Here is a 15,087-nt window from a genome sequence, read left to right on the forward strand (position 1 = left end):
ATTTTAGTTTTGATACGTTGTTTATGTCTTACATAATAATGAGCAAAGTGCAATTTGGGACAACTGGCCTGAATGCTGACAAATCCCTGAGGTGCTTAATTAAAAAACCTTATTAATTCTGAATGCAATAAGATTTTATCTTTACGTGAATTCTGCCTCAGGGAGTGGAGAGATAATCTCATCTTAATTGAGTTTTGACATTCGCCTGAAAATCAAAGTGATTCTTCTTTCTATATTTACTAAAATATTCACTCAAAGTGCTAATTATAACGAGGGGAGAGAAAGAAGCCGCTGGGCTGTTCGACACATCACTGTCAAAAGATGAAATGAATTAACGAACCAACACAAGATTATAGAAAAGATAAAAATAGTTAACTTTATTAAAAAATACATAATATTTATACTGTATAACTTCTGTATTTGGAACAAAACAAATGTGCACAACTTGAACAAACAGCCATTTAGGACAAAATAAAATTAACATATAAACACAAGAATACACAAACAGGTTGGATCAGATAAAGAAGGTACAGGTACCAGAACAGAAACCAAAATGAAAACATATTTGAGACCAAAACAGAATCTTGTTTTGCACGTAGGATGAATCCACATGTTTACTGTAAGGTTCAGTGTGTAGACATTATCACACTGCTATTATACAAGTGCTGTAAACAGAAAATACCATTATCATTGTTTGTTGGAGTTATATAAATTACAATTAGCAGCCAAGGTGTCTGTAGTATGCGGTTGAGGCAAACCTATGTAAGCATTTGTTGTCTGAATAACTTATACATGACTTTAAACTATTTCATTATATTTTATTGCCATGCAAATAATAGCTGTGTTACTAGTATCTTTGTGGTGAGTAAATAAAGGTGACCCGTCTGCATCAGAAAGAGCCCCTGAGCAAGGCTCTTAACCCTCAATCTGTCAAACTGTATTCAGTCATAACTGTAAGTCGCTTTGGATAAATGCCACAAATCTAAATGTAGACAGAAAAAAGGTTATGCAGGAAAACATCATACTAGGGATTGTTTGCGGATGCCATGGTGGTGTTAGTAGTGCTTCTCTAGGTGTCCAATATGTAATTTTAGGGCTGCAATATAAAACAATACATCAAAATAATAATTTCAGTTATAAAACTACAGCGTTATGTGTTAAAATGGCTAGATCCAGATATGATGGTTATCCATGTGTCCAGATTACTGACCCAGAGCCAGAAGCTTTGGGAAATTATGGTGCAATAGAATATTCTGGTCCTACAACACAGCACACCGGTTGAGTCACCTACAGAAATCTCAGTTGTACTACAATAAGCATTAACAGAACATCTGATTTGCATATCGGCTGTTTACTTGTAAAATGATATATTTGAATTATTTACTTTTTTAATTATTGGTTCCTTCATTTATTACAGGAGAGTCAAATGTTTAATGTGTACATCTGTATCTGATCAACACTTTTAAATGATTATTAGTAGTAATGTGACTCTTAACCTCTTTTAGATACACACAGGTCTTTAAATTGTTTAATGTAACAGCACAACTTGAGGGATTTTGTTCCGCTGGGCACTTTTCATATTTTTAAATAATTTACCTGGAAAAAATTTTGACCACCAATTAAATCTGGCTTAATTACATCTGACTGAAGATCTGACGAAAATAATCGTTTAAAGGTACTTTCATATTAGCTGGCTGTCCTCTGGAGAAATGCAATTGTGCTTTCAGTTCTTCCCAGTTACCCTGAGATTAAAGATCTCAGTTGTGCTCAAAGGACTACAAATCAGATGTTACCAAGAACTGACAGTTTTAGAGCTGTAAACAATGAGTTTGTCTGTTCTTCAAACATAAAAAAGGCTGTTATTGTATGTTATCATAATTATGTATATCGAACAGAGGAGAGAGCAGGATAATCTTTAAACCCTAAGAAAAGCAATAATTATGATCTCTTGGACTCTCAGTCACAGATGTCTGAAGTATAACTGATATTATGGGGAAAACTTAATTGTGCCAGATTGCTTTGTACATATTCATTTGCATCAATAGAAGATAAGTTAATTTCGCATGTCACTTAGAATGTGTCCAGAATAGAATCTTGCTACCTTATGTAAACAAAAGTTCGGTAAGATTCACACAAGTAGGTTATAGCTGAAAATAGTCTGCTACTGGGTGTCTTATGGTTTAACCAGCTCTATAAATGCAACTCAAATTTACAATACTATTTTGGAGGACGACGTGTACTTTATAGGTCAAAGTTACAGAAGCAAAGTGTATGTTTAACAAGTTTTTTAAATAATGTATATATATCGCATGACATTTTGCATACATGGTATGCATGGTAAGAAGAACAGTTTCTAACAGAAGCGTTCTGGACAGTAACGGAAGAAAAAAGACTTAAAATCTATTTGTGTTTAAAGATCTTGAAGTAAACCAAGAGGAAATGAAAGAAATGTCTGAAAAACACCAAACATCTGACACAAACATATAAACTCTACATCTACAACCTGAACATATTCACTGATACACAATATCAGATCTCTCATCTGATAATCGTTTTCATTCATGAAATAAAACTCTTTATAAAATAAAATATAATAAAATAAGAGCAGTCTATTTAACCAGACCAGCAGCACTGTGTTTTCAGCGGAGGGAAAACAGGATTAATGGACGTTTGACCTCTGAGCTCAGTAGTGCACCTCTAGAAAAGCTTCAGGAGGAAGATGCTCAGTCAGAACGGGACGCACCTCACACTGAGCACTTTTCGTCTTGTAGTCAGGAAGGTTGAGCGTCCCGTCTGGATTTCACACCCCATTCAGTCTGTGATGAAGGGAGGACGATGATGCTCACGCACTGACTCTCTCATCGCCTGTGAAGACAGAAAATCGTTCCAGTGTCACCACATAAGTGCACAGAATAAACATAACCAGCGCATTTATGAGGTCAGGCACTGATGGAGGGATGGAGGTAGCCAAGTGGGTAGAGCTTTGGGCTATCAACTAAAAGGTTAAGAGTTCTAATCCCACTTCTGCCATGCAGCCACTGTTGGGCCCTTGAGCAAGGCCCTTAACCCTCTCTGCTCCAGGGGCGCCGTACAATGACTGACCCAAGTTCCAAACAAGCTGGGATATCCAAAGAAGTCATTTTGTTGTACTGTATGTCTGTATACATATATATGACAAATAAAGGCGTTTATTTGATGTTGTATTGATGTTCTACTACTACTAGAGCTGGTTCTTACTCATAATACCTACTTACCTCTGTTTGCTTGAGCCAAAAAAGTCTAAAAGTTGCGTGCTGGCCAGCTCCAGGTTCCAGTCACACATCTCCAAAATCTTATGACACTCTGGTCTGGACTTTAGACCCAGACAGAACAGTTGCTCTACCTGAGGGGAAAAAGTGAGACAGAAATTAACAGATAATGTAAAATAATACACCAAACATTAGTTCCAGATCAATTATAGAAGCTGGAAAAAATGCTAAGCGCAATCAGGGGTTAGAGTTTCACTGAATTTCACTGCAATGCTAAATTAGTGATGGAAATGAAGCACTACCTTCAGATAGTGAACGGCATTCTGCACGATCCAGCTGTGGTTCTGCAGTGCGGTCTGACACTCCTCGATGGTCACACCATGCACCGCTTCCTGCACCTGGAAATTTAAACACATACTGTATACAGTGACACATCTTACAGTGATGATTCAAAGGAGCAACAGATTAGGGAAGTTAAAATAAAAGTGGTTGAGCGAATCATTCTGCTCTTTGCTGCCCCCTACATAAATGCATAAATGATTTACAGTATATAAAGTCTGAGGTTAGGGTTATATATTTCCATTTCCTCACCAGTTTAACTCTGTCTGCATTATAAGCTCCGTCAGTCCTGATGCCCGTCCCGTCCATGCTGATTCTGTTCAGGCTCTGAGAGTTCCTAATGCCCGTTCTGGCTGCTAAGCCAACCAGGCTGCTGTTATTATTGCAGGAGAAGTTGGACTTTGTCTCGGCTTGCTGCTTCACCATGGGTCGTACTGTGGCCATGTTAATAGGCCTCCGTTCTTCTTCTTCGGCCTCTCTAAAAAACTTGTCATAGCGGTCCAGGTACGTGGGCCTTTCTGGCAGCAGGTAGTAGTGCGTGCTGCTCACTTTTTTGCCGTCTCTGACTATAGGAAGTATGCAGGGCACTTTGGCTGTGTCCCTATCCCTGCCTTGAGCTTGAATGACCTTTGGCGCAGCATATTTAGGGTCAGAGGCGAAGCTCTGTGTGGTGGGCATGAACTTGCCCGGCGAGGTAGAGAGGTATCGGTTCATTGGGCTTGGTGTACGTGAGCACGGCTGAGAAAGCGGATCCCTGGGAGGAATCTGAGGCGGACGCTCTTTTTCCTCCTCGCCTCCCGACACCGGCGAGAGGTCACGTGACCAGCGAATGCACTCGCCCCCAGCGCTTTTAGGTGGCCGGGGTGGAATGGGGACGCGTGGCGGGACCTGGGGCTTGTCCTCGCAGGTGGACAGGAAAATCTGGCGGTGAGGATCGGGACTCGGGGAGCCTACGGGGACGTTAAGGCGCCTCATACACTCCTGCTGGAGCTCCTGGAAGATCTCGGCGGATTGGGAGAAGGTCCGGGAGCGTCTCTGCATGCTCGGGAGAAAAAGGTTGTCCTCGACGCGACATGTATCCTCCAATCCAGGAGAGCGGCTTCCGTCTGGCAAGCTCGGTTCATCACGAGTTCTCATCTCAGCGCTGTTGATCGAGCTGACCTCGATGTCGTCTTCATCTTGTGCTACGTCATCGTACGCAGGAGGAGGTGGAAGAGGCCTCGAGTCCCAGTCTACCACCGGGGTGGGGTGTAGGGGCCGGGGTAAAAAGCGGGAGGGGCTATGGGGTGGCGTTCTGTCCAGAATATTCTCGGCATCCAGAGCCAATCTGGCAAGGCTAGGGATTTGAATCTCCATCTCAGGGGAGGGTGTAGATGGGGGCATGTCCTCTCCGAAGTCTATGAGGGAGACCTCGGTGGGAGTGCTGCCCCCTGGAGTTCGGGCACCGTAAATCGAGCGATCTCCCAGCTTCGTGGCCGAGACCCAGGCAGACGGCTTTAGTTTCAGGCCCTTCATGCTCGCCTTTTTTAAAGAGAGTCGCTTCAGGGCAGAGGATGTAAGCTCTTCATCATCAAGCACCGGGTCATAGGTTGGTTCTAAAGAAAAGATGGAACAAATCATTTTATTATTATTTGTCACTGTATATAAAAAGATAGATAAACAAGCATAAGAAAAATAACTAATACAAATAAGTAGGGTGTAGCGAATGTACAACGTGCATATAAACACCATTACAAGCTTGCAGATATGTTAGTAGAGACTGAGAGGAGACGTTTAGACTCGCTTAAGCTGTAGCGAGGGGCTGCACTTACTCTTCATGAGCCCGGCCGGCTGAGGGGGCCGAGGAGGCGGCTCCTCTGCGACGCAGAATTAAGTGCATGCAGAATGCAACCAAGGAAACAGAGAAGAAAGAGCAAGGTGAGCAAGGTGAGCAAAAGAAGCGAAAGCATCGGCCAGAATGAAAAGAAGGACCAGGCAGAGGATCCTGAGAGGAGTAACTCACTTTTGGCTCGTCCAGGAAGCGGCGTGGGCCGCTGAGCATTCGGATCTACGCCGAGCACATCGGGAGGGTCCATGGGGTTCCCCAGATACAAACTGTGGAGAGAAAAGAAGAGCAAGAGAAGCTTCAAGAGGGGCCAGATGCAATGTGCAGTGCAGGTGAGTGAGAGGACAAATGTTGTAGCTGTGTGTGTGTGTGTGTGCTGCCCTCTTGTGGAGAATGTGTGTTGAATTGAGATGTTCACACTAAGCTAAATACATAAATAAATTAATTGAAATATGCATTACCTTACCCCACTCAACCCCAGAAATTGGTACCAGGCATGGGATGATTAAAATTTGTTCATGCAAACACTCAGGTGGCGTAGTGCTAAATTAAGCTAGCCCACAACCATTGGGATCAGGGGTACAAATCCCCAGTGGTGTTATTAGCAAGTCGGGCGTGTACATACAGTCATGACTGGCTATGTTGGGGTCGGGTCGGGGTCAGGGGGTTGATAGATGAGGCCCTGCGATGGAAAATATACTTCAACACTCGCCACATGCTAAACTGGCCTCACCGTAACCCCTGGTGCAAATAGAATAGGAACAGAATCGTAAATAAGGGGCTCACTCGTCGATCTTGTCCGGCTGGCCCCAGCAGCGCTGAGGGTTCGTGTCTCCGTGGCCCGTGTGAATGAAGCTGTTTTTTAGAGGACGGCTGATATCGTGCGCCGAGAGTCCGGCTACAGAGGTGACGGCATTTCTGGGGAACTGACCCACCTTCAGGGTGCGTTTATTCTGCCCTCGCCACCAGTAGTTCTCCGCCCTGTAGGGAATCACAAAACAGACGTTGAGTAAGAGGAACCTCATCAGAAACCCTGCTCTGTACAAGTACAGCTACATATGTGGTATATATCAGACGCTAATATCTAGTGCGCTTAAAATTATGCCTGAATACAATTCAGATTATTAAGGGGTAAGAGCTTTGCTCAGGGGCCCAACAGTGGCGACTTGGCCACCAAAGTAAAACGTTTCTCATGAGGATTAATTATTCATGTCTAGTCCTTTCAGCTACACTACAGTACTCATACGGAAGCACTAGAATTTATTTGACAGACTTTATTTATTTATTGAGATTTTAACATCATATTTTACACACTTTGGTTCCATTCATGACTGTGGGAGGAAACCGGAGCTCCCGAAGGAAATCCACCCAGACACGGGGAGAACATGCAAACTTCACACAGAAAGGACCTGGACCTCCACCTGGGAATGTAACCCAGGACCTTCTTGTTGTGAGGTGACAGTGCTACCCACTTAGCCACCGTGCCGCCCCCCGTCATGTCTGAGAAACTTGGAGACGCTTATAGTCCGGATTTAGCGCCATCTGATTTCCACCTTTTCGGACGCTCAAAAGAAGCTTTTTGAAGAACCCTTGTAGTATGAGGATTGATTATTCAAGTCTAGTCCTTTCAGCTACACTACAGTATTCATTCTACAAATCATTTGACAGACTTTAAAGGCTTTTAAAGCATTAAAATGTGTTGTTTTCAGGAATTACAACACCCTACTTGTCAGCTTGTCTGAAAGTATTCATCACAAATAACCCAGTTCAAAAAGAATCTTTCAAATTTCCACTTGCACTTTTGCATTTTCAGACAAAAGCTCTAATTCGATCATTTAAGACCCCTTAGAAATCCACAGCTGAGGTGCGTGGGAGAGTTATATATACACATTTTCACATTTTGGACATGGGACACTGGGCATAAGTTACATAAACACTGGCCCTTCCTTGGACATAATCAGTTATGTCTGTGTAGACACCCGGTTGGTTGATAGTGGGCTAGTATAATAGGAGTGCTGCGCCACCTGAGAACCTCTAGGGGCAACCTCTAGGGGCTGAAGAGTGTTTGGACTCCTGTTCCACTATTAATTACAGCTTTCAGGACTAATGCTGACCAGTTTCTAGAGTGGAATCACTAAAAACTAAATAATATATTTTTAACTGTTCACATTTATCTGACTAGCTGAAATGTAACTTAAACGTTGTACCTGCCCTCGATGATGGTGATGACATCGTTGCTCTGGATGTGCAGTTTGTCGGGCTCGTCGAAGTCCTGCAGCGCTCTCATGTCTGTCGGCATCGTCTCCACCAAAAACTCTCGGAGAGCCACGAACGTCGGCCGGTCGTCGGGTTTCTGAGCCCAGCACTGCATCATGACGTTGTAGATGTCCTGAGGACAGTCCTCTGGTTTGGGCAGGCGCTCACTCTCCTTGTCGATCTTATGTAGGATCTGAGCGTACACAGGTATCGTTAATGAGGCTTCAAAAGAACAGCATAGATGACCCACTAATCCAGGAACCCACACTACCAATGCATCTTACTCTCTCTGTGGTTCGCAAGATGTAATATAAAGCCTCCACAAGGGGGCGTTGACGTACAAGTTTATTTAATTATTATTATTTTTCTCTCACGACCCTAATGGTTTGAAAAACCCTGAAATTATTTATCTAGAGATGGTGAATCTGTAGGCACCTGACTGCCGTTGAGGCCGAGCCACGGTTCCTGTCCGTAGGTGCACATCTCCCACAGAGTCACCCCAAACATCCACGTATCTGTTGCATGGGAGAACGTCCGTGTCTTCAGGCTCTCCGGGGCACACCTGATCCAGACACACATACGACAATTGTTTGCTGGATCAGAATGATATTATGAACAGAACAGATTGACAAGTATCCTGCTGTCCTACCAGGCGAAAGGAACCTTGCGGTGCTCCTGCATGACGTAATGATCGTCGTTGTGGGGCAGCGCCCTCATCAGGCCGAAGTCCCCGATCTTTACCAGGTCACTGGAGGCCAGCAGGATGTTACGGGCAGCCAGGTCTCGATGAATGAAGCGTCTGGTCTCTAAATACGCCATGCCGCTGGCGATCTGAATGGCGTACTGGCACAGTGTGGAGATAAGGAAATGACCCTGGTTCTTCCTCAGGCGGTCCAGCAACGAGCCGAAAGGAGCCAACTCCGTCACCTGGAGAGGGAGGAGGAGGAAGAGACAGACAGAAGTGGAATTTAAAAACTCAATTTACTGGATGATTTAAAAGTAAAAAAACAAACAAAAAAAAAGATGCCATAACTAAACATTAATCAGTTACGTTATATGCTTAAAATAAAGCAGAAAGCAAAAATTAACACATCAATACTTAGTGAAATATGACTAAATAATGAATTAACTTAATTAATAAACAAAAAATGAGAAATCACATTGCAAAATGAGTGCCATAAGGTGTAATAAACTATGCTGAAGAAATCAGTTTTGGTACAGTCGGACAATGCATTTATACATCAAGAAGTACAGTGAGCATCATAAATACACGTTTAGGTTCATTTATATGGAAACAAAAAATCAACAGCTATTTTACAATTATTATATTTTAGAATTATTAACAGGAATCTGGCCATTTTACAAAGTGAAATGACACTATAAACCTTTTCACACCAACAAATTATTAATAACATTATGTTGCTGTATGTATACATTGTAATCTAACAGACTTTGACATACTATTAAAACAAAGTGCATTTATTTATTTATTGTGTGTTTGTGGTTAGGACGATAATATTAAGAGAATAATCTTAAAGTCAGGCATGACACACCTTGATTAAATGCAAAGGCATAGAAACCTTGGCTACAATGGTTGCCACCGCCATGCAGAAAAGTTATGTTTAAATTAATGTTTTTGTATGTATACATAACTTGTGGTTTTATGTAGGGTTGCCGGCAAGGACGGATTAAGGATAGTCTGGGCCCCTGGGCAAAGAGTTGCCCAGGCCCCCCCCTCCAAAAACATAAATAAATTAATACATTAAACCAGTGTTTCTCAACCTTTGTTCGGCCACGGTACCCTTTAAAGGTGTTCAAAATCTTGAATTGCTCCAGTCTGCAATGTATTGATAGGTGCTTCCGCTCTGCGTCCCTCTTCATGCCACGCCCCCCTCCCCTTGATGAACCAACGGTCGGTTGCGCATAGTTAGCCCATGCAGTACCTCACTTAGCGATTTCTGGACCCCTAGAAAATCTAGGGCCCATGGTGAACGACTTCTTTGAAAGTCTAGGGGCCCCTGAGGCATGGCTAGGGCCCCCAAGAGGCCCTGGGGTCAATGTCCCTGATTGTCAGTGGTTCCTTAAGGTTGAGGGCCCTAGGAAATAGAAATATATTGTATCATAAATGTTGATAGGCATCGCAAAATGTTTTGGGCCAGGGCCCCCCCCCCCCCCCCCCCTTCCCGGGGCCCCCTGACCTCGAGGGCCCCTGGGCGCTGGCCCCACTGGCCCGGTCAGTAATCCAGCCATGGTTGCCGGGTGTTTGTGCTTTGTTATGACAAAGTTTGAAATGACAGTTGGAGTTAACCGTTGTCTGCGTGGGTTTACTCCGGGTGCTCCGGTTTCCTCCCACAGTCCAAAGACATGCAAGTGAGGTGAATTGGAGATAATAAATTGTCCATGAGTGTGTTCGATATAACTTTGTGAACTGATGAATGTCGTGTAATGAGTAATGACCGTTCCTGTCATGAATGTGACCAAAAGTGTAAAACATGACGTTAAAATCCTAATAAACAAACAATAAACAAACAAATAACAGATGACGACTCATGAGCAAATTTTCCTCAACTTACATCTGGTAATCTTAGTTAGAATAAAATGAAAGTTAAATAAAAGCAGGTATCGCATTTCCTGCTGCTTTGAAGTTTCTGTTGTATCGCATTAATCAACATACATGAATCATCTCCAAATAAAAGCAGAACAAGGTTATCAGGTTCCTGCTATTATTACAACCCACTCATTTCCTTTTTACTGCCGGCTTTTTCATTCCGAATAATTAATCATCACACACACACACACACACACACACACACACAAGCACTCGAGCATTAATGAATGTACCATCTTCATGGGGTGAGTAAGGACGACTCCGTAGAGGCGGATGAGGTTCTGGTGGTCGAGCGAGTGCATGGCGTTGACCTCACGAATAAAGTCATCTAGCGCATCCGGCTGGCTCAGCATGTCCGTCTTCAGACACTTAACGGCGACGTTCACCTGAAGTCGAGGATACGAACCTTCATTAAACACCTAACCTCAGTTTTACTGAGAGAAAACTCCGTAAGGCAGAATGTTGATCTGTGATCGGTGCTCTCACCACTTTTCCGCCGGGTGTGACCCACTCTCCACGCTTCACCACGCCGAAGGAACCATCTCCAAGCTTTTCACACAGCACCAGCTCCTTCTCACTGATCAGGCAGGTGAGGGCCTGCTGCTGGGCATCGGCGGGCGGGGGAGTGGACGAGAGCTTCCTGAACGTGCTGGTTGCTTGTGGCTGAAAATCTCCGTCCGGCCTCTTTGCGCTGAACACCTAACAGTGTGAGTAAGCGGGTCTGTGAGTAAACTGGACCTGGAGGTGGATGCTATCACCTCTTCATGGCTCTAATGTGGTATATTTACAGTCAGATTTGCTCTTAATTATATTAACGACCATAAAGGGTTGAACGTGATCTAAAACACTTTGATTAAAATTCTTAATATAAACACATATATGCAGGAGATAAACACCAGCCTGACTTCTCCAAGTGTAACACACGAGGCCTTGGGAGAGAAACTTGGTTTGACACTCTGATCAGAAATAGAAGGCCAGAACAGAACAGGATCCTGTGAGAATGCAGAAGATGGCAGAGATGGCCAGACAGAGCCTTGAACTACACACGGAGGCCTGATAAGCACATAGTGAACATACAGCCCACAAATGATTGATGCTTCAAACTCAGCAGGGACACACACACACACACACTGTTAGAAAAGTATATTGCACAGTCTACAGTCGGTGCCAGGACCCTGAAACAACCATGTAATTTTAGAACACTACCGGGCTACCATCCTCTCCAGACACTTCCTGTAAGCCTTTGCCAATACGCCACTTAATAGCCTTTCCACTTTCCACACGAGTTATAGGTGTGTGTGTGTGTGTGTGTGTGTGTGTGTGAGGGGGGTGTAACTGCACCGCCACTGAAAATGTGTGTAGGATTATTCCAAGAGGTCTGGTCCCTTCTGTTAAGTATGTGTCAGTGTACTCAGCCCAAACTTCCTGCAGCAGTTTTGATGTGCTTTATTAATAACACAGATCTTATTACATCCTATAAGTATTTTTAGATTCATTTTAGAGTGATCTTTTTTATTCCTATTGAATCTCTAAAATAGAACTAGTTGTGGTAGTAGTTCTGTATTAGTATTAGTTATGATACTAGTGCTGATACTAATGTGAGATAAGCCACGATGATTGCTATAATGTGTGTGTGTGTGTATGATTTTTCATGTTTACTGCAGTGTGTGTAGGCTCTTTGGATTCCTCCTGTGGATGCGGATGTGTGGATTGTGCTGTGATGGGTCAGGATGTCCCAACATCCCACGGAGAGAGGAATGCTCACACTCTGCTCTTTAAACGTTCAGAGTAAACATCTCCCCGATACCAGGTCCACACACCACTCACTTAAACACACACACACACACGATTAAATAAATGAGACGTGACCTATCTGCATCTCGCTCTTGCTGCTGGATTGTACATGGGGTGGGGGGGGGGGGTGGGGGGGTTAAACTGAGCATGTCGGTAAGCCAGACCTTCTAAAACACACACACACACACACACACACACACACACAGCTAAAAATGAAGCTGCGGTCGGACTGAACGCTCAGATTGTAGCTTACGATACACGGTCACTCACTACCGCTCACACAAGCATACAGATATACACGGATCAGGCATAACATTATGACCACCTTACTAATATTGTGTTGGTCCCCCTTTTGCTGCCCCATACGCAACAAACTGAGATGCACTGTGTATTCTGACACCTTTCTGACACCGGCATTAACTTCGGACCACACGGGCCAGCCTTCGCTCCCCACGTGCATCAATGAGCCTTGGCCGCCCATGACCCTGTCGCCGGTTTACCACCGTTCCTTCCTTGGACCACTTTTGATAGATACTGACCACTGCAGACCGGGACACACCCCACAAGAGCTGCAGTTTTGGAGATGCTCTGACCAAGTCGTCTAGCCAGCACAATTTGGCCCTAATCAAACTCTCTCAGATCCAATCAGTGTTATTCACTTCACCTATCAGTGGTCATAATGTTATGGCTGGTCAGTGTAAATGCGCTGTTCCATTCACCAACGGGACGATGGGTCAGCATCTAGATACCATGGTCTGGTTTTGTTGTTTCTCCATAGTGCAATGCAGGGCATCAGTGAACATGCAGCACTGAATTTTTATGAGCTCTGGAATGTTCCGTGTCCGTGCTGATTCGGCTCATGGGGCAGCTAATTGAATTTCCTGTGCATTCTGCGACTGGCCACACACACACTCATGAGAATGACCCCTATTATGCTAACAAGTTCATGATCAAGGGTTAAAGAGGTTAACCTGGTTAGGGATCTCCTGAGGAGCTGATTAGATGCATCCTGTGATAATGATTAATCGACAGGGTCACATTATCAAGGCATAATCTTATTAAAATGATCTAAATTAAAGACTAAACAAGCCAGTTTGCAAGATGCATCCGGCATTTAGAGACGTGACGAACATGCAGAACTGGGTCGTTGTGTTCAGAGGGGGACCTGGTCCAAAACCTTCTCACATACCTTACTCATCCAGGACTTGCGCTTGCACATCGCTTTCCTCCTTTTCACCGCCTCCCACAACCTCCTCTGGCCTGGAAGACGAAGAAAATGAAAAGTGAAAGAGGGAGTAAAAGGACAAGAAAGTAAATGCAAGAGTGAAATTAGAACAGTACAAAAGTGTAAAAGATAAAGTGGTAGAAAATTAAGGGAGGGAAATAAAGAAAGAACTATTTATGGCAGAAGTGGAGGAATTAAAATAAAGATTTAAATAAAAGGAAAAAGGATAGAGAAGAGAGATACAGTCGACCCTTGAGTAATGAACGGTTTACCATACAAACATTTCGCGTAACGAGCGATCTTTTTCAACTTAACGTACGAACAAATTTCGGATTACGAACAAAAATTCGCGAAACACGTGAAGTCACGAACAAGTTCACTCCAACCGTCTCTCTCGCTATATATATATATATACAGTGTATCACAAAAGTGAGTACACCCCTCACATTTCTGCAGATATTTAAGTATATCTGTTCATGGGACAACACTTACAAAATGAAAATTTGACACAATGAAAAGTAGTCTGTGTGCAGCTTATATAACAGTGTAAATTTATTCTTCCCTCAAAATAACTCAAAATACAGCCATTAATGTCTAAACCACCGGCAATAAAAGTGAGTACACCCCTAAGAGACTACACCCCTAAATGTCCAAATTGAGCACTGCTTGTCATTTTCCCTCCAAAATATCATGTGATTTGTTAGTGTTACTAGGTCTCAGGTGTGCATAGGGAGCAGGTGTGTTCAATTTAGTAGTACAGCTCTCACACTCTCTCATACTGGTCACTGAAAGTTCCAACATGGCACCTCATGGCAAAGAACTCTCTGAGGATCTTAAAAGACGAATTGTTGCACTACATGAAGATGGCCAAGGCTACAAGAAGATTGCCAACACCCTGAAACTGAGCTGCAGCACAGTGGCCAAGATCATCCAGCGTTTTAAAAGAGCAGGGTCCACTCAGAACAGACCTCGCGTTGGTCGTCCAAAGAAGCTGAGTGCACGTGCTCAGCGTCACATCCAACTGCTGTCTTTGAAAGATAGGCGCAGGAGTGCTGTCAGCATTGCTGCAGAGATTGAAAAGGTGGGGGGTCAGCCTGTCAGTGCTCAGACCATACGCCGCACACTACATCAAATTGGTCTGCATGGCTGTCACCCCAGAAGGAAGCCTCTTCTGAAGTCTCTACACAAAAAAGCCCGCAAACAGTTTGCTGAAGACATGTCAACAAAGGACATGGATTACTGGAACCATGTCCTATGGTCTGATGAGACCAAGATTAATTTGTTTGGTTCAGATGGTCTCAAGCATGTGTGGCGGCAATCAGGTGAGGAGTACAAAGATAAGTGTGTCATGCCTACAGTCAAGCATGGTGGTGGGAATGCCATGGTCTGGGGCTGCATGAGTGCAGCAGGTGTTGGGGAGTTACATTTCATTGAGGGACACATGAACTCCAATATGTACTGTGAAATACTGAAGCAGAGCATGATCCCCTCCCTCCGGAAACTGGGCCGCAGGGCAGTGTTCCAGCATGATAATGACCCCAAACACACCTCTAAGACGACCACTGCTTTATTGAAGAGGCTGAGGGTAAAGGTGATGGACTGGCCAAGCATGTCTCCAGACCTAAACCCAATAGAACATCTTTGGGGCATCCTCAAGTGGAAGGTGGAGGAGCGCAAAGTCTCGAATATCCGCCAGCTCCGTGATGTCGTCATGGAGGAGTGGAAAAGCATTCCAGTGGCAACCTGTGAAGCTCTGGTAAACTCCATGCCCAGGAGAGTTAAGGCAGTTCTG

The 15,087-nt window shown here is 43.9% G+C and overlaps 1 protein-coding gene across 2 annotated transcripts in view; it reads right to left on the bottom strand.

Moving 5' to 3' along the window:
- Positions 1-382: 382 nt before the first annotated feature.
- Positions 383-15,087, bottom strand: part of tnk2b (tyrosine kinase, non-receptor, 2b) — a 47,758-nt gene continuing 33,053 nt past the window's right edge. For both annotated transcript variants that reach the window (XM_062988067.1, XM_062988066.1), the window contains 12 exons: positions 13,260-13,330; positions 10,763-10,975; positions 10,510-10,662; positions 8,318-8,595; positions 8,104-8,230; positions 7,620-7,861; positions 6,199-6,393; positions 5,590-5,681; positions 3,840-5,182; positions 3,551-3,646; positions 3,255-3,382; positions 383-2,865 (listed from right to left, as the gene is read on the bottom strand). In XM_062988067.1, coding sequence (XP_062844137.1) covers positions 2,859-2,865; positions 3,255-3,382; positions 3,551-3,646; positions 3,840-5,182; positions 5,590-5,681; positions 6,199-6,393; positions 7,620-7,861; positions 8,104-8,230; positions 8,318-8,595; positions 10,510-10,662; positions 10,763-10,975; positions 13,260-13,330 — 2,945 coding nt within the window. In that variant the 3' untranslated portion in view covers positions 383-2,858. The remainder of the gene's footprint in view (positions 2,866-3,254; positions 3,383-3,550; positions 3,647-3,839; positions 5,183-5,589; positions 5,682-6,198; positions 6,394-7,619; positions 7,862-8,103; positions 8,231-8,317; positions 8,596-10,509; positions 10,663-10,762; positions 10,976-13,259; positions 13,331-15,087) is intronic.

This window comes from Trichomycterus rosablanca, chromosome 25, assembly GCF_030014385.1.
Source record: "Trichomycterus rosablanca isolate fTriRos1 chromosome 25, fTriRos1.hap1, whole genome shotgun sequence".
In the NCBI taxonomy this organism is placed as follows: domain Eukaryota; kingdom Metazoa; phylum Chordata; class Actinopteri; order Siluriformes; family Trichomycteridae; genus Trichomycterus; species Trichomycterus rosablanca.